Source organism: Amblyomma americanum, chromosome 5, assembly GCF_052857255.1.
Source record: "Amblyomma americanum isolate KBUSLIRL-KWMA chromosome 5, ASM5285725v1, whole genome shotgun sequence".
NCBI classification, from domain to species: Eukaryota; Metazoa; Arthropoda; class Arachnida; order Ixodida; family Ixodidae; genus Amblyomma; species Amblyomma americanum.
In genome coordinates this window covers 140,067,722-140,095,510 of record NC_135501.1, presented here as the reverse complement: position 1 = coordinate 140,095,510, position 27,789 = coordinate 140,067,722, and the positions used below count along the sequence as shown (strand labels likewise).

The 27,789-nt window shown below is 48.1% G+C and overlaps 1 protein-coding gene and 1 non-coding gene across 2 annotated transcripts in view; one reads left to right on the top strand and one right to left on the bottom strand.

The window, feature by feature from the left end:
- LOC144135085 (uncharacterized) overlaps positions 1–27,789 on the top strand; it is a 942,878-nt gene that overhangs the window by 52,178 nt on the left and 862,911 nt on the right. Inside the window, exon 3 of the mRNA XM_077667844.1 lies at positions 15,844–15,968. Coding sequence (XP_077523970.1) covers positions 15,844–15,968 — 125 coding nt within the window. The remainder of the gene's footprint in view (positions 1–15,843; positions 15,969–27,789) is intronic.
- Positions 14,368–14,441, bottom strand: TRNAR-GCG (transfer RNA arginine (anticodon GCG)). Its single transcript has one exon. It is a non-coding gene; the product is annotated as a tRNA-Arg (tRNA).

Below are 27,789 nucleotides of genomic sequence, written 5' to 3'. Positions count from 1 at the left end.
ATGCCAGGTTCTAGCATTGCTCCATATGGACGTAAAAAAATTTTTGAACAAATTTTTTGGCTTTCAACATACGGCTTGCCCATTTTTGTGAGTTAAGCTCAACGCTGGAATATTTAGTGGATACTTGTATTTCAAAAAAGAGTCTGCTTACATTCGTACACACGCTGGTAAATGTTTGGTGAATTCATCAAACACAAAAATTAAAGTTTTTGCTATTTGGGCTGAATTAAAGTGGAGAAGCAAAATTATGACTTGAAAAATACATAAAACCACACCTCTGTGGGTCCAGAGTTATAAATATTTTTCAATGAGAGATTGAGAAAAAGCAGCAAGCAAAAGGTTCGCATCTTTACAACGACTGGAAGATTAAAAACCAGAGAAAAATAAGAAAGTATCAAAAATCCTTACTAACTGGCCTGGACGGGAGAACAAGGGGTTCTAATTCTTTTTGTGCATAAGCGGTAGGTTAAAAATGTCTTCTCGAACACATCAAATGTCTGCTCATATCACATTCCAACCCGCTAGTAGACAAGCTGGTCAATGTTTGTTGAATTCATCAAATACAAAAATTAAAGTTCTTGCTATTCCTGCACAATTAAAGTGCGAACGACATAAGCCATTCATACTGCAATCAGATTAAGTACACAGATGTCGTCCCCTTGTTTGGTCTCTTTTTTCTTGTCCTGCCGGAAAAACATTTTTTGGCACGTAATGAAAGCAACAATTACTCTCAAAGCCGCATTCATTTCTGAACGTATCTCAGGATAAAAGAAAGGTAGCACTTACAAAAAAAAAATCATGCAGTGCAACATACTGAACGGCGTCACAGCTCTCATAACGCATGAGGTGGGGCTTTTCGCTTGCGCAGAACAGGCACAATGCCAGCTCGAGGGTGCATGCTTCCTCGTCGCACTCGTCGTGTAGCTACGCGCTGCTGTGCCAACCTACCACAGACAAGACCCGTCGAGCCAAATCTGTGGCAAGTTGATGCATCGCGCTGCCCGAAGGCGAGTTCCAGGGAGACGACGAATGGGGAGGAGGGGTGATTATCTTTTCCAGAGATTCAGTGGGTACAAGGAAAGGTGCTTTGAAAGGCGGAAAAATGGAGACCGAGCGAGGGTGCATGAGTGGGGAAGTGCTTAGCTGCGTGCCGAGGAAAACAGGTGAGGCGAAATGAATACGAAAAATCTCAAAGATTAAACAGCCTTGGGCAGGGTAGGGGCTCCCTGGTTAGCACCCTATATTAAAAAGGGCGCGGCGGCAAAATGAAGTGGGGAGATTGGAACCTGAGAGTGAATGCGAAGGGTGTGCGATACGTGTGAAATGGGTTTGGAGGTAGTAGAAAAGGCGATGCCAATAACTGACAAGAGAATGGAAAACGCGATGGAGGCAAATATTGTTACGTGGCGGCCAGCCGAAGAACGAGGTGTATGAGTGATAACAGAGAGCCGACTTTAATGACCGCTGGCCTTGCGCGAGTGCTCTGGCCCGCGCCACTGCCAGCTTCGTCTTATTGGTCACTATATGGTTGAAATGCCAGAATAAAATGAAGAGTTAAGACCCTCATGTTGGCGCCCCAAACGCTTGAAGCGAAAAACTTCGAGCTTGGAGATAAATGTCGCCAAAACAACCTCAAGCATTCGCGTAACGTGTTGAACTGCTATTCCTAACTACTTCCAATATTTTTCTTCAAAAGAAAGGAGATGTTTGAAAAGAAAAAAATCTGCGTAAATAAAAAGGAGAGATTTAAGACAGGGTTATAGCCCTCAATATAAATAACGAAAGAGCCGAAACAAGAGTGGAACACTACCCAAGGAGCACAGCACAAACATTGGCACGAATATTGGTCCTAGATCCTCTTTCGGGAGATAAAGAATTTCCAAGAATCACACGTTTTTGATGCCATGACAGGGCATATGCTCAGCCATTCTAACCATCGGCAGTGGCCTATCGTCCATTGTAGAGTTGCGCATGTGTTCAGCCAGTCTGTCAACAATGGCCCGCTATTCACCCTCAGGCAGTCTCCAATTAATGACCGGACATTCGCACCGACACTATGTCCTCATTCAAATGATTTATAAATCGCGCCCATGTTCAGTTAATCTATTATTTATGGCCCTAAGCTCGCGGCAGGACAAGACCACTTGACAGTTTTTCCACCCTAGTCCAATATTCATTCATAATGCATTGCTAAGTGGATGCAATTTGAAAGTGTTTGCGATGGGGGTCCCGCTAGTTTTGTTACACACCGCTTGGTGTCTATTGTGCAATTTATTTTTGTCCACAAGAGCCAAGGTATCATGCATGACTGGAAGCAGCCTTTTTATACATGTGGACTTGACAACAACAATGCAGAATTATTCTGCTTTTCTACCAGCCAGAGCATGCATATGTAACCTTCTGCACATAGGAAACCAGCGGAAACACAAAAATAAGGAGAATACGTGTTCAAGGAACAACATTTATTGCATCTGCACTGCCAGCACACATAACAAGATGCACGGTGCCTAGAGCCACTGAACTGATGAATCATATCAGCACTCTCGATGCACTTCTATTGTAAGAGAGCTTGCGCAGACTTGAAACACATTCTTTGCCAAGCTCTGGCACGATGACCTCACTGCAGGTCGAAGCTGCAAAGAGGCCCAATTTGATCATCAGCGTACGCACGACTATCTCAGGAAAAAACAAAAAATAAATAACAGAGTGAATATTGTGGCGAGCAGTTTGCGAGAACATACTCGCAAAACACTTTCATAGAATATTTTCTAAATGATGCTTAATAACTACCGCCGCTTTCAATAAAAAATATGGCATAAAATTTACGAAATTTTCCTTCTACCGAATAGATAATTTCCAATCCTAAATTGCCGTCTCACGCCCTGAACTACATATTGTCACGGACTAGAAGACAAAGTGTGCAGTGGCGCGGCACGGAGCGCTCGCGCTAGGCCCACCGCCATTAAATCATTCCATCGCCATCTGTCAAGTAGTCGTGCTTTCATCTCTTGCCGTCACGTAACATTTGGTGTGAGGTGCGGAGTTCATCTCTATCCTGGTTCTGGAGCTTCGGCGTACTGCTTGTGCCACGGTTCTCGGTCGTATGTTCCTCTCCGCACTGTCCTGCTGTGCCCCAGCCTACAAGACCAGAACCGACCACGCCATGCACCCAAGCCCCGTCCCCCGCCCAGACCAGAAGACACGACGACATGACGACGCCGCCGTGAATGGAAGCTATGACCCCACCGACCCCATAAGCCGCCAACATATTCAAACACAGCCCCTACCCATGCCGTTCGGTGTGTTCATGGGTTTCGGCCGTCGGCGCAAGGTGACCTACGCATGGTCCGGAAGCTTCCTGGAGCAGCGCTCATCTAATCATGATTTGCTCATCTCTTTCATCGTAATGGCAAGCCCTGCGTCTTCTTCTCTTCTGTGTCCATCCCTCCTGTCACGCCCATCGTCACGTCCTACGTTTCGTGTTCACCGCCTTTATAGTTCGCGCGATCGGGACGATCGCTCGGCGGCCCTGGGTAGTGTCACGGGCTAGAAGACAACAAAGTGGGCAGTGGCGCGGCACGGAGCGCTCGCGCTAGGCCCACCGCCATTAAATCATTCCATCGCCATCTGTCATGTAGTCGTGCTTTCACCTGCTTGCCGTCACGTAGCAACATTAAATCACTAAAGGAGGTAAATACAGAGTTTGATAAAAATGAACCAATTTTAGATTTACACCAAAATTGCGTCTGCAATTAAGAGCTGGTTTGGTGTCTGTTTTTTGTCTTTTTATCACACAGGTGGTAGCATCTCCTCGCTATAAACCTCAATACAACTTTTAACGAAGTTTTGGTCTATGCAATTAAATATTTCATGCAAAAGTGGCTTGCACAGGTTTGCGAAATGTGCTGAACGCAGGATAATGAGTACATAATTTATTTTCAAAAAGTAGCAGATCACCTATGTCGCTTCCCAAGCATGTAAAATCCGATACGGATCTACGGATATTTGAAAACCACTCCAAAGCACTTTTATGATAGTCTACGGTTGGTTAATGCATGGACAACATAGGTTAAAAGTTTTGTGTTTTCTAGTACGCCTGAAAGTGCCGAAGATAAAGGGAGAGGGCACAGAAATATTACACATACCCTGACAGGCTTGCTGCAGTGGAAGAATAAGCGCTTGTGATACTCGTCTTGCACAAGGATAGACGACGAGTCTCTTCATGAGTGCAACGTGAGTTTGGCCATCGTCACTCCACCTCGCTTACTGAAAAGGTAGTCAGCGTTCAGTAAATTCATTTCACGAAAAAAGTAAAGTTTTCACCGTTATAGCTATTCTTTTGCCCACGACATCAAGCTAGGCATTTTGCAATCAGAACTGGCACACAGAAGTCGCCCCAGTGCTTTGTCGATTTCGGTTTTCCTGCCAGAGAAAAAAAGGTCGGCGCTGTGTGAGAGCAGCGTCCAAGAACGTCACTCTTTTCCAAACGCATTTAGGGATAAAAGTTCTCACGTATGTATATTCTCTACACGATGTAGATTTCCGCATGCGGAGACTACGAACGGCGTCAGTGAGAGCATGCATCCTTCCTCGACGCGCTGGTTGTGTGGCTTAATGATGGCCTAGGAACAGAAAGTTCAGTTTTTAATACGTGGCGTAGAAACACCCTTTGCCAGCCTCGTCTGCCAGCCGCCAAGAACATTCAAGCAATTCATGAAATAATCCTGCACCATCAAGATCACCCTCGACGTCTAGGCTTGGCAGTACAACCGCCCTTCTTCTGTCTGCGCAATCCGTACGGACACAACCACTACCAGCGACAACTTGCGGGAAGTTATCCCCGAAACCATTCGCGAAGAGCTACGCCGTTTACTGCCATCTTCAGCACAGCCCCTAGCAGCGACTCTCATGACTGTGTTGCGGGAAGAAGTGTCACAGGCACTTGGCATCCCGACGGCCACAGAACACGAGGTCATGACCTAAGCCGTTGCAGTACGCGCTCCGCATCTCCAACCCCCTGCGTCCTGCCAGAGATGAGCCACTTGTTCCTGAGCGCCGCTTCTCTACTCCCGCCCACCAAGCCTACGAACGACGCTCAATCCTCAAGAAATGCGTTGCCTGGAGGACTTCAAACAACCGACCGTTCTACTTTATTGCGGTGGGGCCGGCCATATTCTTCGTCACGTCCCGTACGGATGTTTCGATTTTCGTAGATCTGCCTTTGACGCACCGCGACTAGCTTCGGCAAACGTCCGCAAGAAATCGAAGAATACCTGCGTCGAAAGGACTACTCGCCGAATCGCCTTTCGCGCTCACCATCGCCGTCAGCCTCGCGCTTTGCGTCGCCACGCGGCAGCTACGCAGCCTCGGTACGACGGTCTCCCAGCCCACGTAGGGGGAACTAAAGACAGCCACCTCTGGAGGTGAGGTTGCCCCCGAGCAACACAACGAAGACCCTCCAATGACCATGCCGCAAGAAGACGCCGCCCCGACACGCCGATGCCGCATACAAAGACAACCTCTACACGACGCGAACCGCCTACTTAATGACGCCGCTACCGAGAAAAGCTTCGACGACACGTTCTACCGACGATTCCCATACCCGACGAAGGCGTGACCCGACGCCCAGGATGAGGTGCAACGGAAGAGCAAGGACGTCCGACTTAGAGGTAGTTATCGACGTCCGAAAAGTTACCGCTCTAGTCGACACAAGAGCCGACTATTCCGTGATGAATGGAACATTCGCTCATTACGCCATCAGGACGATGTACAGCGCGAGTGACTGTCAAAGGACACAACTATCGTGCGACGTTTGTTGCGCTACGGCAATGTTCGCACGAAGTGATCTTGGACATTAATTTTTTTAATGACCATCAAGCGATCATCGACCGCCGATCCAAGCTGATCGCGCTTTCCACAAACGAAACCATCGCTTCGATGAAAACTCGGGAAAATCACGTTGCCCTGAGTGTCCTGGAAAAATGAGCGAGCGTCCCACCCCGTTCAAGCGTTATCCTGACCGTAGGCACCACAAAAGCCATTAACGCTGAAGCCATCATCGAGGGGAACACGAAGCACCTTAAGAGGCATCGCGCATCGAAGTACTGCTGACTAACTTCAGCGAAAAATACCGACACATAAACAGAGGAACGAAGATTGCTTTCTGCGACGAAATATCCGAAGTACGAGACTCCTTCGCCCTCTACGACCCATACGCAGATGATTGGCCTGACCAAGAGAACTCGCCCACTTTCGGCATCAACCCAGCCCTGCCCCGGAAGAGACAAGACCAGATCCGCAACCAGCTTAAAAGATACAGCGAGTGTTTTTCGACATCGCCGAAGGTCCGACAAAGGCCAATTGCCAAGCATCGCATTATAACCGACGAGAATTCTAGAACTCTCCGTTAAAGCCCCAACCGTGCGTCGCCTCGAGAACGACAAACCATGCGGGACGAAGTGGAAGAAATGAGTAGCGAGGACATCATCCCGCCTTCAAACAGCCCACGGGCAGCACCGGTTGTTCTATAGTGAGGACGACGGCGCACATCGATTCTGCGGTGATTACCGCCGCTTGAAAATAGCAAAGAAGTACGTGTAACCCTTCCCACGGCTCTGCAACGTCAAGTATTCCTAATGAACGGACCTCAAGTGTGGCTACTGGCGAACTGAGGTCGACGAATGTGATTGGAAGAAGACCGCATTCATCACTCCGGATGGCCTCTTTGAGTTGAAGGTGATAATAATTGGTCTGTGTTCCGCACCAGCAACGTTATAGCGAGTATTGGATACGGTGCTTTCCGGCCTGAAGTTGGAGATCTGTCTGGTATAGTTAGATAACGTGTTATTTCGCCTCGAACTTTGAAGAGTACCTCAAAAAAATTTGAACAGGACTCGACGCCATCAAGTCGTCTTGCCTACATTGAAAGCAGAGAAGTGCCCCTTTGGCTATTAAAAGCTGCTGTTTCTAGGCAACATCGTTAGCAAGGAGGGTGTAAGCCCATACCAGAAGAAAACAGCTGCTATCGCACAGTTTACACCGCCGGCCAATAAGAAAGCAGTGCGCAGATTCCTCCGACTGTGCGCATGTTACCAAAAATTTGTGAAACACTTTTCGCGCATCGCCGAGCCCCTGACCCAACTGACGAAGGCAGATGTGCTTTTAAATTGGAAGCGCTAAAAGAGAAGCCTTCAAGAAAGTTCAGTGTCCTTTTCAGTCCTAGCCGATCCTCGCGAAATTTGATGAAAACAGCAGAAGTGAAGTTCATGGAGACGCAAGCAGCGTAGGCCTAGGCGCTGTCCTCCGTCAAAAAGCGACGGGCTGGAGAAAGTCGGCGCATACACTAGCAGTTCCCTTTACAAGGCTGAGGCTGACTATTCGGAAACTCGGAAGCAGTGCCTTGCCATCATATGGCTACGACGAAATTTCGCTCCTATCTGTACGGATGACCGTTCATGGTGGCCAGCGATCTCCACACGCTGTGCTCGCTTGCCAATTTGAATGACCCTTCTGACCACCTCGCTCGATGGAGTCTGCGCCTCCAGGAGTTTGACGTCACCGTAGTTTACAAGTCCAGACGCAAGCACTCTGACGCCGATTTCCTCTCACGAGACCCTGTAGATGCACCGTCGACGGACGATGATGAAGACGCGTTTCAGGAATACATCAGCCTCATCTCTTTTGCACAGCAGGAACGCTCGGACGCCGACCAAGAACACCTCATCGAGTACTTGAAAAGGAAGGCTTCTTCACCCCCACGTCATTCAAGCGAGGACTGTCTCCCTTCTGTGTACAGAAAGATGCACTCGTGAAGAATAAATTTGCAGCGAACAAAACAGCCAACATCCCTGTTGTACGTGCTTGTCTGCGCGAAGAAGTTCTACAGGCTTCACACGACGTGCCGACAGCAGGACATCTATGATTTTCTCGCACCCTCCGCCGCCTTCAAGAAAAGTAATACTGGCCCCGACTCTCTCGCAATATCGCTTATTATGTGAAAACCTGCCGAGATTGTCAGCGAAGAAAGACTCCTGCCACCCGACCAGCAGGATTTCTGAACCCCATTGAAACCCCCTCAAGGCCCGTTAAGCAGAGCAGCATGGACTTTCTTGGCCGTTTCCCAAAGTCAACTTCTGCTAATACGCGGATCATCGTAGCGACCGACTACTTGAACCGCCACGCCGAGGCAAAACCCCTACCTAACGGAACAGCTGCAAAATTCTTCAAATTTTTCGCAGAGTGCATTCTTCTGCAACACGGCATCCCTGATGTGCTCGTCACGAACAGAGGAACAGCATTCATGGCCGGAACTAGCACAAGCCATCCTGCGTTACAGCGAAACCACCCACCGGAGGACAACTGCACACCATACGCAGACCAACGGTCTGACCGAGCGCATGAACAAAACCATCGCTGATATGCTCACAATATATGTCGCTTCCGAACACAAGACATGGGACGTCATCCTGCCTTGCGTCGTCTTCGCCTACAACACCGCAGTGCAGCAGACCACCCATATGACGCTTGTTAGGCTCGTCTATGAAATGGAGGCTATGAGCACGCTCGACGTCATGCTTCCCAACGTTACCGAAGAGAACTTAGATGTCGCCACCTACCTTTAATGCGCAGAAGCCCGAAGATTTGCTCGATTAAGGATGAAAGACCAGCAGCGGACCGACGCCGACGCTACAGCCTACGAAGACGCAACGCGGAATACTAGCCGGGAGACCTGTGTTTGGACTCTCATTCGCCGCCGTGGATTGAGTGAAAAGCTTTTGCGCCGCTATTTCGGCACGTACAAAGTTCTTCGTCAGCTAGGTGAAGTGGATTATGAAGTCATCTCTGACACAATGACTGCATCGCAGCGTCGCCGCGTACGACCAAAAGTTGTCCATGTCGTCCGTCTAAAGCCATATTATGCGCGCTAAATGACGCTGCAGATGTTGCCACACTCTGTGTTTGTATTCGCACAATCCAGTTTATTTGCTGCTGGTCGCCTTATTAGTTTTAAATAATCGTGTCGATGTTTCTGTGAGAGGGGAGTAATGCCGCGAATATTTCCAGTGTTCGTTTGTTCATTGTACAAAAATGCCAGCTGGCTGTTTTATCGCTTTGTTTGCGATGTAAGACGCGAGCAGATTCATCTCTATTGATCGCATCCAGGCAGAGTGGATTCTACGTTGTTCCAGAATGTTGTAGTAACTTTGCACGCTTTATCTCGAAGTTTCGCCATCAGCTTTAAAGAGAGCATGGCCGACAGCGGCGGGCATTCTGTTCGACAACCACCAAGCACTCTTGCTGCTACGCCGTCGCCGAGTGATTTAGTCCATTGTGGGCTCAAGTGAGCCCAAATAGGTTTGTTGAGACGCCATTTTCGGAGCCTCAGATGGACGTCCATCTGACGCGAGACCACTACAGTCCTGAAGAAGACCGCACCGCGGTCGAAACGTTGATAAATAAAAGTGTCTTTGTAGAAGTGCCCACTTCTCTTAAATCTTTATTCTGCGGAGCCAACGCAACCTACGTTCGTAACATATATATATATAATTCGGAGCCTCACTGTAGCCAACACTTCCTGACAAATGTATATATATATATATATATATATATATATACATATATATATATATATATATATATATATATATATATATATATATATATATATATATATATATATATATATATATATATATATAATTATGAAGGGAGCGAACAGTCACCGCAACCAAGGCGCATAAGGATTTCGGTGACTGTTGGCTCCCTTCATAAGTTTGTCAAAACGAGTACTATATATATATATATATATATATATATATATATATATGGTTTGGTTTATGGCGATTTAACGTTCCAAAGTGACTTAGGCTATGAGGGACGCCGTAGCAAAAGTCTCCAGAAATTTCTACCACCTGGGTTTCTTTAACGTGCACCGACATCGCACAGTACACGGGCTTCTAGAATTTTGCCTCCATTGAAGTTGAACCGCCGCGGCCGGGATCGAACCCAGGTCTCTCTCTCTGTCTGTCTCTCCCTCTCTCTCTCTCTCTCTCTCTATATATATATATATATATATATATATATATATATATATATATATATATATATATATATATATATATATATATATATATATATATACACACGGAAGTATACGCTTCGTTTAAGGAAACATTTTTATTTTACTGAAGGTTTCGATCGCAGGACCGATTTTTTTTAAGAATGATGATACAGAGCATGGGCGTGTGTTCTTATAGCATGGGACTTCACACACAGAAGGCTTAAAAACAAGAGAAATAAAGACCTCAGACGATGCTCTGGCTCAGCCCAACGCCTGAAGTTAATGCAAAACTGACAGGCCGAGAAGGCTCACGCGCCCAACATTTCTCCTTCTGCTAATGTAACACAGTCTAGGAGTTTTTTAAAATTAAGAAAAAATATTGACTAAATAATCAGGCAGGAGCTGCACATAGATTTTCTTGAAATATATCTTAAATCAGAAACTTACCGAAGGGACATTTCGTATCCCTATCCCTATCAATGAGTAACCTTTCAGAATCCCATCGAAAAACAAGGAGCAAAGAACTATTTAAGGCTTCTTTAAACCTCCTGAAAATATCAACTGAGCGCTTTGAAAAGACGTTAGCATCAATAGCACTCGAGGCGAAGCGGGCGCGTCACAACATGGTACTCTCAGCAACCGAGACAGATGAGATTGAGGTGTTTCAGTTGAGCAAAATTAAGCCAATTTGGACAAAGAAACTTAAAAATTTTCGCTGATGGCATTGTTGTTGAGACAGGTATGGAGCGCAGAATGGTATTACAACTAGCAATGCACATATCCTCACCCGACAATAACAACGAAACTGTAAACGAACATACAACCACATTAGACCGAACACCTGGAGAGCCACACCTTCCGGAAAATATAATCAACCTATCAAGCTCACAAATCACTCCCGATGAAAAGTCCCTTTTATCACGCAGACTAAAATTCTTCCCTAATAATGGGCAGTATAATGAGTAACAATTACTCAAGGATCTTGTTAACTTTTCCTGAACACTTAAACTACGGCAATATTTTTTAGACAAGCCAAGCCAAAATAATGCTTGGTGCCCGAGGCCTCAGGAACAGCGGATACACGAAACTGGCAGGGATCAATATCTAGATCTATATATTAAAGCGGTACAAAGGACGTACATCAGGCCTTCGGGATACGAAAATCTGGCCCACCCAACCTCAAAAAAGCAACGTAACGCCTTAGACTCTCTCGGGAAACGAACGGACAACTTCATTAAGCCCGCCGACAAGGGTGGAGGTATAGTTATTTTTGACAAAGATTATTATTCAAGAGGACAACCGCCAGCTCAACGACTGAAAATTCTATAAGAAACTATCATCAGAACCCACCTCTGAAAACCAGAAGATTATAGCACAAAGTCTGAACACACTAAGCGATGAAGGTGAATTACCATGGTGAATAAATATGGCGCGCACTCCAAAAAATATCCGGGGCGACCTTTTGTTTCTGGCGTTGGAACACTGACAGAGCCGATCTCCGATTACATCGATTCTCTCATCAAATATATACCTACGAAACATTAATCTTATTTACGAGATACTAACGATTTCCTGAGAGAATTATCCGATGTCACCTTCTCTCATGGCGCTTTCCTAGTTACCCTGGACGTGGTGTCAGTTTACACTAACATCCCACATGGCGATAGAATCCAGGCTATGGTCAGAGCCTATATAGAACACAAAATCCTAGACTCTCCTAGTCTAAGTGCCATCGACACGCTTGCAAATTTTATTCTTAAACTTGACACTTTAGAATTCAACAACTGATATTATCTTCAAACGAGTGGCACGGGTATGGGCACAAAAATGGCACCAAATTACGCCAACATATCTATGAGCAAAATGCAATCAATTTTTTCCTCATATACAACCAAACCGTCTTTTTACAAATGTTTTCTTGATGATATATTCATAATTTGGACAGAAACCGAGGGAGAAATAATTCATTTTATCGCCTCATTCAGCAACATACATCCAAATATATCTTTCACACACACCTACTCAACTAATAGCATTGACTTCCTTGATGTGCTGGTTCGTGTTTAACGGGTTGCATTAATCTCTAGCGTTTATAAAAAAACCCACAGGCAGACAACAGTATCTTCACTTCAACAGTTGCCACACACACAATTGCAAAACTTCAATTCCATACTCACAGGCTATCCGATTCAAACGCATTTGCTCTCGATCAGAAGATTTTCAAAAGCATGCTAAACACATGGGTGAAGTTCTAAAGAAACAGCGCTACCCGTCTTCTACCATCAGCGATGCCATTAAAACGGCAGAAGTTACTAATCATGATCACATCCCGGCAGAATCCCTCTAATCTGGTGCTGATATTCACAGACAGCCTACCGAATATTAGGAAAATCCTGAAAAAACACTTCAATATAATAAAATAAAGTGAGAGCTCTCAAAAATTTTTCAAATGATTACCCAGGTAATATACAGAAGGGCAAAAAATTTACAAAACCACCTTGTGCAGTCAACAGTTAATAAACCGAGGCCGGTGAGTTGCACACCGTGCGGAAAGAACAGATGCCAAGTTTGCAAACACATGCAAACCACAGCACCGGCTAAAAGTACCTATTCAGATTTCAAACATGTTATCCGAGAGGATTTAAACTGCGATTCTAGTAATGTTGTTTACATGCTCGAGTGGGGCAAATGCCAAATGCAATACATTGGCCAAACCGACAGTTCCTTCCGATTAAGATTCAATAACCACTACTCACACACTAAATCTCTCCCTGGCCTCCCACTTTCGAGACACCTCTGCAAAAAAGGCCATGAGTTTGATAAACTTAAAGTAAAGATATTGCAGAGTAGCTTTAAAAACACTCCGGAGCGTGAAAAAAGCGAATATTACTTTATTGTCAAATTTAACACAGTGAAAAAGGGCATCAACGAAAATCATGGCACCCTATCGTCTCTTTCGATAGCCGAAACCAAAGAAAATTCCAACCCTAATAGACAAAGTACCACCACTGACTGAGTCGTCTGAGGTTATAGCCCTGTCGCTTGTCAGTTTCGGCTAGTTGTTCCTATATGCCGCTGCATTCATTTTTTGGTCTCGCGAGGGCCACATGTCCTCTTGTCTTTCTTCTTTTCTTGTCATTATATTTTTTTTAAATTCTCTGTGCATTATTTCTTTTTGCATTCCTGTCAACAAGCCTTTCCATCTGGTCCTCCTAAGGGAAGCTCGTCTCGTTTTAGCGGCTCGCGTGTCACCATGTGGAGCTACTTTGGGCAGTGTAAACCTTTTCCGCCTCGTCCGGGCCATCTTTCCCCGTCGCACGGGGACACACATACGCGGCCAGAGGTATACAGACGCCCACAATTGGCGGACACTTCCCTTCTTTTGTTAAGCCTCCACCACGTTTCTTTTTCTTTGCTTTTCCCATTTTCTTTGCTTGTGTTTCTCTCTCTCTCTCTCTTTGTTTCTTTTATCTTTTCGCAGTAGCCGCGTGCGCACCCAGCCCGGCCTCCCTCTTTCATCTCGTGTGTGTGCGTGTGTGTCTGTGTGCAGTGAGTTAACAGGTACGCGACGCGCCGTCTTTGCCTCCCTAATATGCCATAGGTGCTTGCTCTGTTCTGCAGGCCCCTTTTTTCTTTTCTTTTTTTCTTAATTTGTCTTCCTTTTAAGCCTTCTGTGTGTCAAGTCTCATGCAATAAGAACACGCACCCATGCACTGTATGACCATCCTTGAAAAATATCGGTCCTCAGATCGAAACGTCCAGTAAAATAAAAAATGTTTCCTTAAACGAAGCGGATACTTTGATGTATACTTTATTAAGCAATCAAGTACCTCATATTTTCGCAACTATATATATATATGCACACACACACACACACACACACACACACACACACACACACACACACACACACACACACACACACACACACACACACACACACACACACACACACACACACACACACACACACACACACACACACACACACACACACACACACACACACACACACACACACACACACACACACACACACACACACACACACACACACACATATATATATATATATATATATATATATATATATATATATATATATATATATATATATATATATAAATATATATATATATATATATATATATATATATATATATATATATATACATGCGAACAGTCACCGAAACCAAGGTGCATAGGGGAACGTTATTTTTTATGTGTCGTGCTTATCAATGGGATATTACTTAGATTAATAAATCGCTTAAAGAAAATTACTTATAAAACAGCAGAAAAAGCAACCATGCCGCCGGTGGGATCCGAACCCACGACCTCCGAATATCGCGAATGGTGCTCTTACCAACTGAGCTACGGCGACGGCTGTCCAATCTGCTGCTCTCGTGGGTATTTATGCTTATTTGGTGTACGCGAATATTGAGAGTGTTCACCAGCGCCACCCTTGACCATAGGGGCGGACGTAGCACGTACAGTAATACCGCGAGCGTGACGTGGAGCGTCATATAACGGCGAGGGCGGAAACTGTGCGAGAGCCCTCTTATGCTACCTATGGCATCAAGACTGCCCGAACCGAGACCCTCGTTAAGCTATTAGCAGACAAGGTAAAGTAAATGAGGGGCCCGTTTGACAAACTCATGAAGGGAGCCAACAGTCACCGAAACCATGGTGCATAGGGGAACGTTATTTTTTATGTGTTGTGCTTATCAGTGGGATAATATTACCTAGATTAATAAATCGCATAAAGAAATTTACTTATAAAGCAGCAGAAAAAACAACCATGCCGCCGTTGGGATCCGAACCCACGACCTCCGAATATCGCGTCCGGTGCTCTTACCAACTGAGCTACGGCGACGGCTGTCCAATCTGCCACTCTCGTGGGTATTTATGTTTATTTGGGTGGCGCTGGTGAACACTCTCAAGGCTCGCTTACAACCAGTAAACATAAATATCCACGAGAGCAGCAGATTGGACAGCCGTCGCCGTAGCTCAGTTGGTAAGAGCACCGGACGCGATATTCGGAGGTCGTGGGTTCGGATCCCACCGGCGGCATGGTTGTTTTTTCTGCTGCTTTATAAGTAATTTTCTTTAAGCGATTTATTAATCTAAGTATTATTATCCCACTAATAAGCATAACACATTAAAAAAAAAAAAAAAAACGTTCCCCTATGCACCTTGGTTTCGGTGACTGTTGGCTCACTTCATAAATTTGTCAAACGGGCCCCTCATTTCCTTTAACTTGTCTGCTAATATATATATATATATATATATATATATATATATATATAGCCACTTCAAGTCCTATTGCAGTAAGCCTACGCCAACTCACATTAAAGCATTTATAATACATCGATCACCATAACCTCGGGAATGCCCAGTCTTGTGGCAGGTATCATGCCTTTTATAGCACCGGGTGGGCTTGCGAGTCTTTTCAAGCCGCTGCTCCCGCACCAGCTGACAACAAAAGGTACACACTCTGTGCACTAAACTCGACCGCCGAGAGGGGGTCCTGGCCACGCCGTGTAAAACGTTTCTGCAACTCCTGCAAGCTGCAGATATAAGCGTTTTATTTTCCGGTAGGGCGGCGCTACTTGCCGTCTCGTCTGCCACGCTAATGAGGATTTAGATAACGGTGTCTTTCCATCCTGTTTAATTGAGTGCTGCTTGCAGAGGCCAAGAGGGGGGGGGGCAGAGCGGTCTTCAGGTAGCATAATGTGTCCTGAGCTAAGCAATTCAGTAAGTCGTGCTACTTTTTGAATCAACAGGGATCACGAAAAAACAACACCACGGACCGCGACTATTTTCACGACAAGGAACACTAAGGAAGAAGACACAACGGCAGAGCCCACGATTGAACCTACAACAATCACTACAACAACAAGGAAACCATGTGAGATGCTTTTTATTATACATATATTTCTCTTCATGATGTTTTGTTTTTGAGAGAGGTTGGAGGGATTCCATTTCAATTGTTTTGCTAGCGCGAAGATGAACCGCACTCTTATATGTTATTAATTAGAGTAGAAAGCAATAAGTAGTGTGAGAACACTGTGAAATATATAAAATCAATTCAAATCGTAACCTTCTTGGAATGACAATTCTAAAAGGTAGTCGCATGTAATGTACAAAAACAAATTTTTATTATTCTTTGTTTTATAAAAGTACTTTAATTTATTAATAAGTTGGTGATGATTAAAGCTATGGTGACAACGGAGAGGCTTCTATACCTGTGTTCAGAAAAGAGAGCAAGGAATTATGTGTGCTAAACAAAATTTTTGAACCTTAATTACCTAGATGACGTGAAAGTTTCTGTTGCAGCTAATATACATGTGTTGACTGCCTAAGAATGCCTTTGATATTTTGGGAAATAGCTTTTTCTGAGAGGTAATTGAAAGGTATTACAGAATTATTGGTTTCGTAATGTCTTTCATTGGATAGTGTTGCCAACTGCTTATAAAACAAATTGATTCATTACAGCATAAGTTTTAAGGACAAACTAGTAATTGTACAAATTGAGATGGATTTTGTAAGAAATACCGGCATATATGCCCTGATAAACAAAGCAAAATCAGTCAGGCAAAAATTCATCTCCAAATGTTACTCAAAACAAAATGAAGTTTTGCATGAAATTGAAGCCCATCTAGAACGAATGCCTCTAATATAAAATGACCTATGCAACGACAAAAATAACTTTCCTTGGCGGGATTTCCGTTCCAATATTGTGTTCTGAACGGCAGTAAAATAAATGGGCGACGATTACGCATTTAGGTAATGCGATTTATTAGTGAAGCTAGTGCGGTATTTTGACCGCAGCAGAGAGCAGAGAAAACACGCAGGGACGAACGCAGGCACATCTTGGTTTGGGCTTCAGCAACGCGCTGAGCAAACGACTGCCACTGAGCTTATTGCGGAACCTGCACTTTAGCGAATTTTACTGGAAACATTTGCAAATGGCAACAAAGCCTTAGACAGGTGATGACATAGGAAAGATGTCAACACAGACTACGGTAATTTGTCGGAAATGGAGTTAAATTCGCTGCCTGACTGAGCACTATAGATTGTCTTCCAATTCAGTGGGCTCTGCAGCGCACTCCGTGGCCTATTCGCTGTCTTCCCTTTTCTCCTTCAGATTCCTTAAATTCGGAATGATTGCTCTTCAGTCGCATGCGCAGCCGCTAGCGTGACACACGATATTTCACCATATTATTTGCTCTTACGGTACACTATTTACCACAAATATCACTGGTTGATACAAACGGGCACAAACGGAATGTACTCTGCACATGCTAAGAGCGCTGCAAGACACCACTGCAAATGACTGGGGCAGCTGCCCTTCAACAAGGTAATTTCGCTAAACAGTTTATTGAGACAGATGTGGGGGAATAGGTGAGAGGCGGTCGCCACATACTGCCGGCGGTAGCACATTATTCTAAGCCGTGGGGACACGGTTTAACTTCTGCTCAACCTGGTTAGAGAGCGAAAGCTGCGGTGCATCGGGCGAGTAGACGCGGCTTGGCGCCTGCAAAGTTGAGTGAGTTCCACACACTGAATAGGCAAAGCGCGCACCCTGCCACCCTGACAAGCGGCAGTAAATCAACGGCTGATCACGAGTGGTTGGTCACCCATTGAACGCTGCGGCCTATTGCAGCAGTGGTGCGTGTCTGCAACAACTTTGTCAGCGCTAATGCAATGAGCCCTCATATCTGTCTCACGGCCGCCACGTACCCTAAAGCGTGATTCCACTGACCCAGAGAGCGAGCTATGCGCCCTTCCTTTGCTCAAAATCATCGGAGTCTAGGACGTTATCAACGCCAATCGACACAATGAACGCCTACAGCCTATAGAAACAGGGAAAAAATGGGCAGTGGTTTAACTTGGCTAACCCTAAAAATCATCGAAAAGCTGTATTCATAAGCTGAGCTGACGACACCCCAATCGCTGTTCATCACGCGGCGTCACATATCCCAACGGATGTTCTTAAGGTCAAATTGCAACCCGAAGGTCACCCTAAGTCGGAGGTCAAAGGTCAACTAAAAGTCATGGGTCGCCAGGGGTGAAGGGTTCCGCACCCTAACTGTAGCACATATGGTCTTACACGGCTATCTTTTTGGGCTGAAAGTCGTTCAAGGCTGTTGTGATGTCTACCCGAAGAGAGCTTTACCTAGCTTAGGAAAGCTGTTCGTTTTAAAAATTGTTTGTTCGGTGACCACAAGGGCTGAAATCGTAGTGCGGACGCTACTCACATGGGCTCCCTGGAAAAACAAGGATTGATGCGATATTTCGGCAGCAAACGACTTACAACATATCATAACAGCGAAAGCTACAGGGCTTCGTGGACACCAAAATACGAGAAGGGGACCCAAATTTGCAGTGCTTTTCGGCAATTTTGCATTGACCATGCCGCGGAAGCGCTAACGCTAACGGAGCCGGCCGCGGCCACAGCCTAGGCTGGTGGAGGACTGCGGTTATACTGGACCCCGCCCGGCCGAGTCTCACTCCGTGATGTATATCGTCAAGGTCGAAAGCAAGCGTATCTCGCCCAGCGAACTAGGAAAGCAGCATGGGTGGGTGCGAGCCCTCGGAAAACGAAGAGACGGGAAGAACCGACGCGGCAGCAGGCACAACCAAGGTAGCCAAGATGGCGGCAAGGCAGGAGGCGAGGAAGCTGGGATGGCGCTCCGAGTGGAGAGGAATATGGCGGAAGGCTCGGTGACATCGCAGCGGCGGTGCCTGCCTGCGAAGGATTTTAAAATCGTCGTTCCCCCTAAGGGGCACTAAATGTGGGGCTCCTGCGAGGAGCACAACGTCAAGAAGCAATCTGGAGTGCCGCGGCGCTCAGCGCAGAAGACATAAAGGTGGACACCGTCTGCAAGAGTGAAAAGCAGAATACCATCTTAGTCAGTACACAAAGTAGGGAACGAGCAGACCGCTACCTGAGGCTCAAAAAAATTAAGACGGACGGTAGTAGCTACGAGGTGTCACCTGATCGCACGGCTCCTGAGAATACCGGAAAAGGTGTTATTCATGGCGTTCCGTTAGATCATGGCCAGGAAGAAACTAATACGCCTTCAACATGACAGAAACCCGGAGAATCTGGGCGCCAGACTCTTTGGGAAGACGAAATCGGTAATTGTGCTATTTCCGACGAAGAAGGTGCCACGGTACGTGATATACTCGTGCGTGCAGTACCGCTGCGCACTATACAAGAAGTATGAAGTGTGCCGCATCTACGCAAGCTTGAGCCACCGAGCCGACGTGTGTACAAACCCGACCGACCCAAGAGTCGAGGATATGGCGTCCAGAACCTCTCAAGACCATCAGTGCGTCCCTAAATGTCAGCTCTGCGGCAAGGAGGATTTGACTGGTGACAAGTGTAAGAAACGGTATCGAACTCCTTACATTGAAAAAAAACGACAATGGGAGGCGGAACCTTGTGCCGAGGAAGAAGAATCAAGAAAAAGACGCGAATGACTGTAGAGATCTGGCAGGACACATCGAGAACGTGGGTGCTCAGTGGGAGCCGTTCCCGCTCGACCTCCTTTCCGAGAATAAGGACGAGCAGTTCCCAATCAAGAACCGGCTCGAGGTGCTGGAAGACATCCGAGGAGACCAAATAGGTGAGCTGGGCAGAAAGTGTCTCGTAAAAGTCAATCAACATAGAGAGGAGCTAACCAAGCTTAGACAGCAGGTAGAAAAACTCGTAAAAGAAAATGACGCCCTTAAGAGGAAGTTACAGCGCTAAAGAACACTAAAGCACTGCGGGAAACCTGTCTTGATGTAGAAATAAAAGCAGGACCGAGTCCTAAGCCAGCAAAGGAAATACGTGTGACCGCCCCCGGAACTGAATGCAGAACTGAGGAACCAAAATGTAACGATCGAAGGAGTCACACCGCTGCTTGACGAAAGAATAGGCAAGAAAGTAGCGAAACTAGAACAGAATATTGACACCTTCATCGAGAAGATAGGTGCAGAGTTCAAGGCAATCAGTCACTAAGCGCAATAACCCTAAAGTTAAATGAGACAGACGCACGCGTTACCGCGTTAGAAGCGAAGATGATACCAAGAACCCTAATTTTAAATCATTTTGGTGGTCAAAAATTATCGGCACACTGTTTGGCAGTGGAACTGTTGCGGGCTCCGCCATAAAAAATAAAAAACCGGTTCAGCACCAACTCCTTAGAAATAAAGGCAATCCGGACGCAAAAGCATTGCAAGAAGTAGGAATGTAGGTGAAGCTAAGGGGTTATCGAGCTTTCTGTACAGAGGCCAATTAGGCACGAAACGGCGGTCGAAAACGTTGACCACGTACTAGTCGAACTCATCACAAGCAACAAAATGGTGAAGAGCGTGTTCATACCTAATGTATACAGCGCCTCGCAAAAAAAGGAGAGCTCAATTTGGCGCACTCATCCGTAGAACTATGAAGATAGATGTGACGACACTCTCTGCGCACATTTCCGCGCAGCCTTTATGTTGATATCATCCGGCCAGCGTAGCACGGCCACACTTTGGACCGCGTTCCCGATAAAACTGAGCGCCACTGCTGCGTCAACCGAGGCATGCGTCACCGACGGTGGCTACAAAAAGAGGCTGCCCGGCTGGGAAGATTGCCAGTCTACCTTCCGCTACCAAGACTAGTGTAGCGTCGGTATGCCTTAGTACCGCGTACTGAAATGTATGTTGGATTTAGAAAGGGACCGTGCCATGGTACATACTGTACATAGATTTTTGGCCTGTTCGGTAGATGTTTTTTTTTCTGTCCAAATTGGGGACTGTTTTGACCATTTTTTTGCTCCTGTTTTCGAGATTACCTTATGTACTACTCGTGTATAAATATTGTCTAGTGTACAAATAAATTCTCTTTGGTAGCGTCGGTATGCTCGTCTGCTGCTTCGGTAATCGAATAAACGCTAGTTTCGTTTTTATGCTGGGATTCGTCCTTCGGCAGAAATGACATCCCACATCTGCTGACCCGGACAACAAACAAGAACGCATCGCCATGGAGAAACAAGACCAACAGCTCCAGGAAGTACGTCACGGCCTACTTAATGCTTCCGTGCAGCAACACCCTGCCGCCTCCGCCGAGGACATCAGAACCCCGGCAGACGGCATCCCGCGTGCTGCCCCGCACGACGTCTGGCGTGTCGTTCTGAACCTTCCGATGTTTTCGGCCGAATGGTCCGAGGTGTGATCCGCCCAAGTCGAGAGGACCAGTTCTACCTCGCGCGCCTCAAGCAAGACAGGACCCGCTAAGATTATGCCATCGCCCAACTCTATTCCCACTACGTCAACGAGGTCCGGGATATCCTTGCCAACCCACCAACGGCCAACCTCCACGAACACCTCATGACTGAACTCATCCGCCGCCTGTCACTCTCGGAAGACCAGAAGGCGCGACAACTATAGTCCGCAGAACTTGCCGAGCGCAAGCCTTCGCAGCTCCTCCGCCACATGCGTGCTCTCGCGGCAAACATGCAAATCCAGGATTCCTTTCTGCAAGCACTTTGGCTTCGACGTCTTCCACCCCACGTGCAGTCAATTCTGTGGGCACAGCTTTTTGCGCTACATCTCTGCCAACTTGCCGAGATCGCTGATCGCGTGATCGAGGTCTGTTTGCTGCAGTTGTCGCCCTTCGTCCAGGTTGTCGCCGCGGCGCAGAACACCACAGAGCTTGCGCGCCGTATCGATGACATCGATCGACTGTTCAGCTCCATTAAACGGCGCCTCGATTAACATTTCGCGACGCGCCACCCGCAAAACCGTGACCGTAACACCACCCCGTCGCAGCAGCCTGGTGACGACGACCGGTGCTACTACCATCGACGCTTCGGGGACAGAGCACGATAGTGTCGATCACCCTGCTCCGCTGGACATAAAGGAACCGACAACGGTAGCTCGTAGACACGGCCGCGAGTTGCCAACCTGGAGGCCGTCGCATCTTCGTCGCCGACCAAATTACATAGCAGCGGTTCCTTGTCGACAGCGGTTCCGACATCTGCTGCTACCCAGGAGCCCACATTCAAGGTCCCCGTCCTCCTGCGTCCTTCGAGCTAAACGCGGCAAACTGGTCCACAATCAAGAATTACGGCTCACTCCGTCTGCACGTCCAGTTTAAAAACCAACACATTGGCCTTCATTGGAATTTTGTCATCGCCGACGTCAACGAGCCAATCATCTGCTCAGACTTTTTGGCGCACTACAACCTCCTTCTGGACTGCCGCCACGACCGCCTCATCGACGCGACGACGGGACATTATTCGCCAGGACAGCGAACCGCTACCTTCCATTCGAGGATCAACGTACTCGGTGTTGAAAATCATTCGCCGTACCACGCAATCCTCGCCGAATTTCCGGGTTTGACGCACCCTAGCGGGTTGCCACGTGATGTGCAGAACACCACTGTTCACTACTTCCCAACCACACCAGACCTCCCGGTTTTGTGTGTGCCCGTCGCCTTGCCCCGGATCGTATGCGCATAGCCAAAGCAGAATTCGAAGCCATATGCTCCGTGAGGGAATCGCCCGCCGCTCCGACGGCCGTTGGGCCTCGCCACTTCACCTTGTCTCGAAGAAGACTGAAGGCTGGCGGCCCTGTGGAGACTACCGTACCCTCAACGCCCGCACCATTCCAGACAGGTGCCCCATTCAGCGCATAGAGGACTTCACCCTTTGCATTTATGGCTGCCATGTTTTCTCCGTGCTGGACTTGGTGAAGCCCTACGCGCAGATATCCGTCAATCCGGACGGCGTCCCGACAATTGCGTTCATTACCCCTTTCGGCTTGTTCGAGTTTCCCTTCATGAGCTTTGGCCTGAGGAACGCTGGAAAAACCTTTCAACGCTTCATCGACGAAGTCGTCCGAGGCCTCGACTTCTGCTTCGTTTATCTTGACAACATACTGGTGTTTTGCTGTAACGCCGACGAACACCACACGCACCTTCGTCCACTTTTCCAACGCCTCGATGACCACGGCCTACTCGTCAATACCCTACAGAGCACGCTCGGCGTTTCAGTCGTCAAATTCCTCGGTCATGAAGTTTCATCAGAGGGAACACGACGTTCGCCTCAGCGCGTCTTAGACCTTCATTATTACCCCAAACCACCACCTCTAAAAACCCTAACCGTTTCCTCGACATGCTGAACATTTACAGGCGTTTCTTGCCACACGCAGCCGACTACCCGGCTCACCTCCATGATGCCTTGGCTTGACTACGAGGCAACCAACCCGTCACATGGACGCCGGCGTTAACGCAACTCTTCGAATAATACAAAGCTGCTCTCTACAACGCCACACTTCTCTCGCATCCAGTGCCAGACGCTCACTTGGGGGTTTTCACAGATGCCTCTAACCTTGCCGTTGGCGCCACCCTTATGCAACGCGTAGACAACACCTGGCATCCCTTGGCGTTCTTCTCCCAGAAACTCTCAGCCGGAAAACGACGGCGAGTCGCACCAACGAAACCGCGACCCCCGCCCTATCGAGTTCACCAGCTTACTACAGAGAACGTCTGGCAATATGCGAAGCAGTTCAACACTTTCGCCACATTCTCGAAGCACAGCATTGCACTGTCTACACCGACCATAAACCTCTGACTTACGCCTTCTCTCAACGCCGTGACAAACTTCCGCCGATCCAGCAGAACCAGCTCTCGTTTATCGCCCAGTTTACCACCGAGATCCAACGTGTCAGCGGGAAGGACAACGTGGTCGCCGCCGCACTTTCAAGTGTGGCAGCTATCAGCTCTTCGCCGATAACTGCTGACGTACTCGCCGAGGCTCAGACTACGGACATCAACTGTAAGAACTTCTTAAGGGTGGGACCTAACTACAGCTTCAACAAGTCCCCATACCTGGATAGAAAACGACTACCTACTGCAACATGTCAAGAGCACGAAGCAGGCCTTACGTGCGCCTTTGCCATCGCCGTGGCCTCTTCATCCAGCTGCATAATCTCAGCCATCCCGGCATACGCTCCGCTACATGCCTCGTGGCCTACCGCTATGTCTGGACCTCCATGCAGCCGGATTGCCGCACCTGAGCGCGCTCCTGCCTTCAATGCCAGCGTGGTAAAGTCACCAGGCATGTAACTTCATCATTCAGAGAATTACCCAGGCCCTCTGGGGGGTTTCAGCACGTACACCTCGACATCACAGGGCCCTTTTCCCCCAACTGGACGCTATCACTACTGCCTCACCGCCATCGATCAGTATACTACATGGCCTGAGGCCTGACCTCTCGAGGGAATCGCCGCGGAAGACGTCTCCTCGGCCTTATTGGCCGGCTGGATTGCTCGCTTTGGGCCCCCTCGCCGCGTCACCACAGACCAGGGACGACAGTTCGAATCGCAGCTTTTCAGGCTCCTCGGGCTGACCATCGGGGTCGAGCGCTGGAGGACCACCAGCTACCACCCGTGCGCCAACAGGATGATCGAGCGTTTCCACCGTCAGTGCAAAGCAGCCGTCATGTGCCACTAGCACTCAACCTGGCTCGAAGCCGTCCCAGCCGTCGCCTTAGGTCTTCGCGCCACCTTCAAGCTGGACATTCAGGCTACACCGCAGAGCTCGTCTAAAGAAAGCCACTCTGTCTCCCATGCGAATTTCTTGCTGCACCGCCACCCACCACTGCGACGTCAGATCACACCGATTTTGTCGGCCGGCTCCGACGCACCATCGCTGCCCTCCGCCCGTCACCTGCAGCGCACCACTGTAACACTGGCCCTTTCGTCTTAAAGGACCTGGCAACGTGCAAGTACAGTTTTCTCCCCGACAGCACCGTCCGCAGGTCTTTCCAGCCACCTTACAGCGGCCCCTACCAAGTTCTCCATCGCCCTTCAGCCTTCACCCTGCGCGTTAACGGGAACGACATGCGCGTCTCTATCGACCGGCTTAAGCCAGCCTACATCGACTTCGACCAGCCATAGAATACAAGTGCACCCACAGGCGTCCACTCACGACCCCCTTCATCGCAGCCTGCTTCGGTCACTACGCGCTGTGGACGTCGGGTACGCCGCACAGATTTTTACAAGCCTTGAGAGCTCTTCCATGGACTCCGCGGGGTGGGGGGTTATGTGGCGACAGTCTGCGCACATTTCCGCGCAGCTTTTACCTTGTTATCCGGCCCAGCGTAAGACGGCCGCAAGGTGGACCACGTTCCCGGTAAAAGCCAGCGCCACCGATGCGTCACCCGAGGCATGCGTCACCGACGGCGGCTACAGAAACAGGCTTCCCGGCTGGGAAGAGTGCCAGTCCAGCTTCCGCTATCGAGATGAGCGTAGCGTCGGTATGCTCCTCCGCTGACATCGGCAATCGAAAGAACCCTCTTTTTATTTTTATGTTGGGATTTGTCCTTCGGCCGAAATGACATCCAAAATAGCCAACAAGCAAGTGCTGGTGATTTTCGGCGACTTTAACGGTTGACAACAGCATGGGGATACAAAATGTATCAAGGGCTGAAATCTGTGGCAGGATGCGCAACAGGCGGGCTTGACGCTCTTAACGGATCTACAGTGCCCCACGCGAGCTGGGAACAGCGTGTACAACGACACCTCTCAGGACTTGAATTTTCTCGGTCGGGTTAAGAATGCCACATGGTGTAACACTGAAGAGAACATAGGATGTGATCACTGTCATCGAGACTGTGGCAGTACCACGAAGAGCTAAATGTGGGAAGGCCACCGTTGTGTAATAGAACACAAAGGACAGAGAGCAGAGACACACAGGACCGACGTATTTCAACGCTAGTAAAATATCGCATCCAGTGCGGTAGGACACCTTCCCTGAAATGAGAGCCAAATTAGACGGAAGAGAAATCAAACATAGAAGAAAGGGCGACAACGCTCAAAGGGAACGTGAAGGAAGCAACCACAGAAGTACCCCAAGACGCTGTTTTAGAGGAGGTAGACAGCCGTCTACTGCACCGCTGGCGACCGATGATGGGAACTTAAGCAACTAAATTAAAACAGGACGGTGCGCCGCCGCCTGGGCCGACCCAATGAGGTGGTTCAGAAATATTCCCTCGCACTATGACGACAAAAATGGGAATCCACCTGCAACACCATGCATAAAACCAAAGGTCTTGAAACGTCCTGGCAGCTTATATGCTACCCCTTGGAGCCTGAGCGGCGCAAGTCGGCGGAGAGGCAATATCTTGAAAACCTCGTCCACTCATACCTGCAGACTGCAGAGAACCTTCCAGGAAACTTATCATGATACATCGGGAATTCCGTTCCACAGACCCTCCCGGAGAGTCGGGGACCGCCAAACCCGGAAATGTGCCAACCCATCGAGGAAGGGGAAGTGAGGTCTGAAACCTCCCGTCTAAAAACAATAGTAGCGACAGGACCAGACGGATTAAGCAAAAGAAATTGTCCAAAATCTCGATCACAATTTCATCGCCGCACTAGTCTACCACATACAAGAGTGTTGACCACGGGGACAACTCCCTACCATCTGGAGGACGGCGCAGATCGTCATGATCCCAAAACCTTGAAAAAAAAACTACAGCTTGAAAATGTGACACCCCTCTCTCTGACGTCATGTGTAGGAAAGCACGTGGAGCGCATTATTCACACTAGATTAAACAAGTTTAGGAAGAAAACGGACTTCACCTTGACTAAAAGATTGGCTTGAGACCTGGACTGCCGAGGGCGCACTTCATGCTTCAGAACCAGCACCAGGTCATTGATGCACAAACCAAAGACAACAGTTGTCCTGGGCTTAAATCTGGCAAACGTCTTTGATAATGTCAAACATAAGGCTATTTTGCAGAACCTCCAAGATCTTGGAGTAGGCGAAATTACCTATGATTATGTGAAAGACTTCAAATCCAATAGAAAGGCGAGTATCCAAATTGGCAAGTGCAAATCAGACAAGATCAAGTTGGGCAACGGGAGAACAGCCCAAGTGTCACGACGCAGCTGGCGTACGTCGTGGTAAGGCGTGAGGAGGGCCGCCGAAGGGGAGCAGGGGAATGCGCCGACAAAAGGGAGATCCTCTCAGGGCGGCGTCGCGCGCGAGTGTCGGGAGCCTCGGCCTAAGCGAGGGGGAATCGCCCGATCAGACGCATGTGTCGTAAAGGGTTTCTCTCCGCTCGTTGTGGCATGTTTCTAGTTAGTCACGGCCGCTTGCTCGATGGGCCAGCGCCGGAGACGAGCGGGCATCCGGGCAGCCTAGGCCACAGCAGCCATCAGGACGCATGTGTCGTAAAAGGTTTTTCTTCCGCTCGTTGTGACATGTTTCCCGTTAACCACGGAAGCTTGCTCGATGGGCCAGCGCCGGAGGCGAGCGGGCATCCGGGCACCCTAGGCCAGAGCGGCTAACAGGACGCATGTGTCATAAATGGTTTCTCCCCCACCCCCCCTCGTTTTGGCATGTTTCTAGTTAACCAGGGCAGCTTGCAGCGAGCCGTGTGTTCGATATTTTGTGCTTTTCGTTTGTGTTGCAAGGCGTGTGTTTTATATTGTGCTTTTCTTTTGTGTTGTGATATGTTGCGTCCGAAATGTGGCGGGAAAGTCGCCTATTGGCTGAGGGTGTAGTTTTGGCGGGAGGACAAGGAGATGGGTGCGCGCTAAGGAGAGCGTGGGAGAATGGTTGGTGGCAGCCGGAGAGATCGGTCGTGTGCGGCCGGTGGTGGTCCCGGGGTCGCAGAGTTGGAGAAGCGAGTTGCTTGAGCGGCGGCCGGGCGGGTTGGCCGTGTGGTGGCCGACGGTGGTCC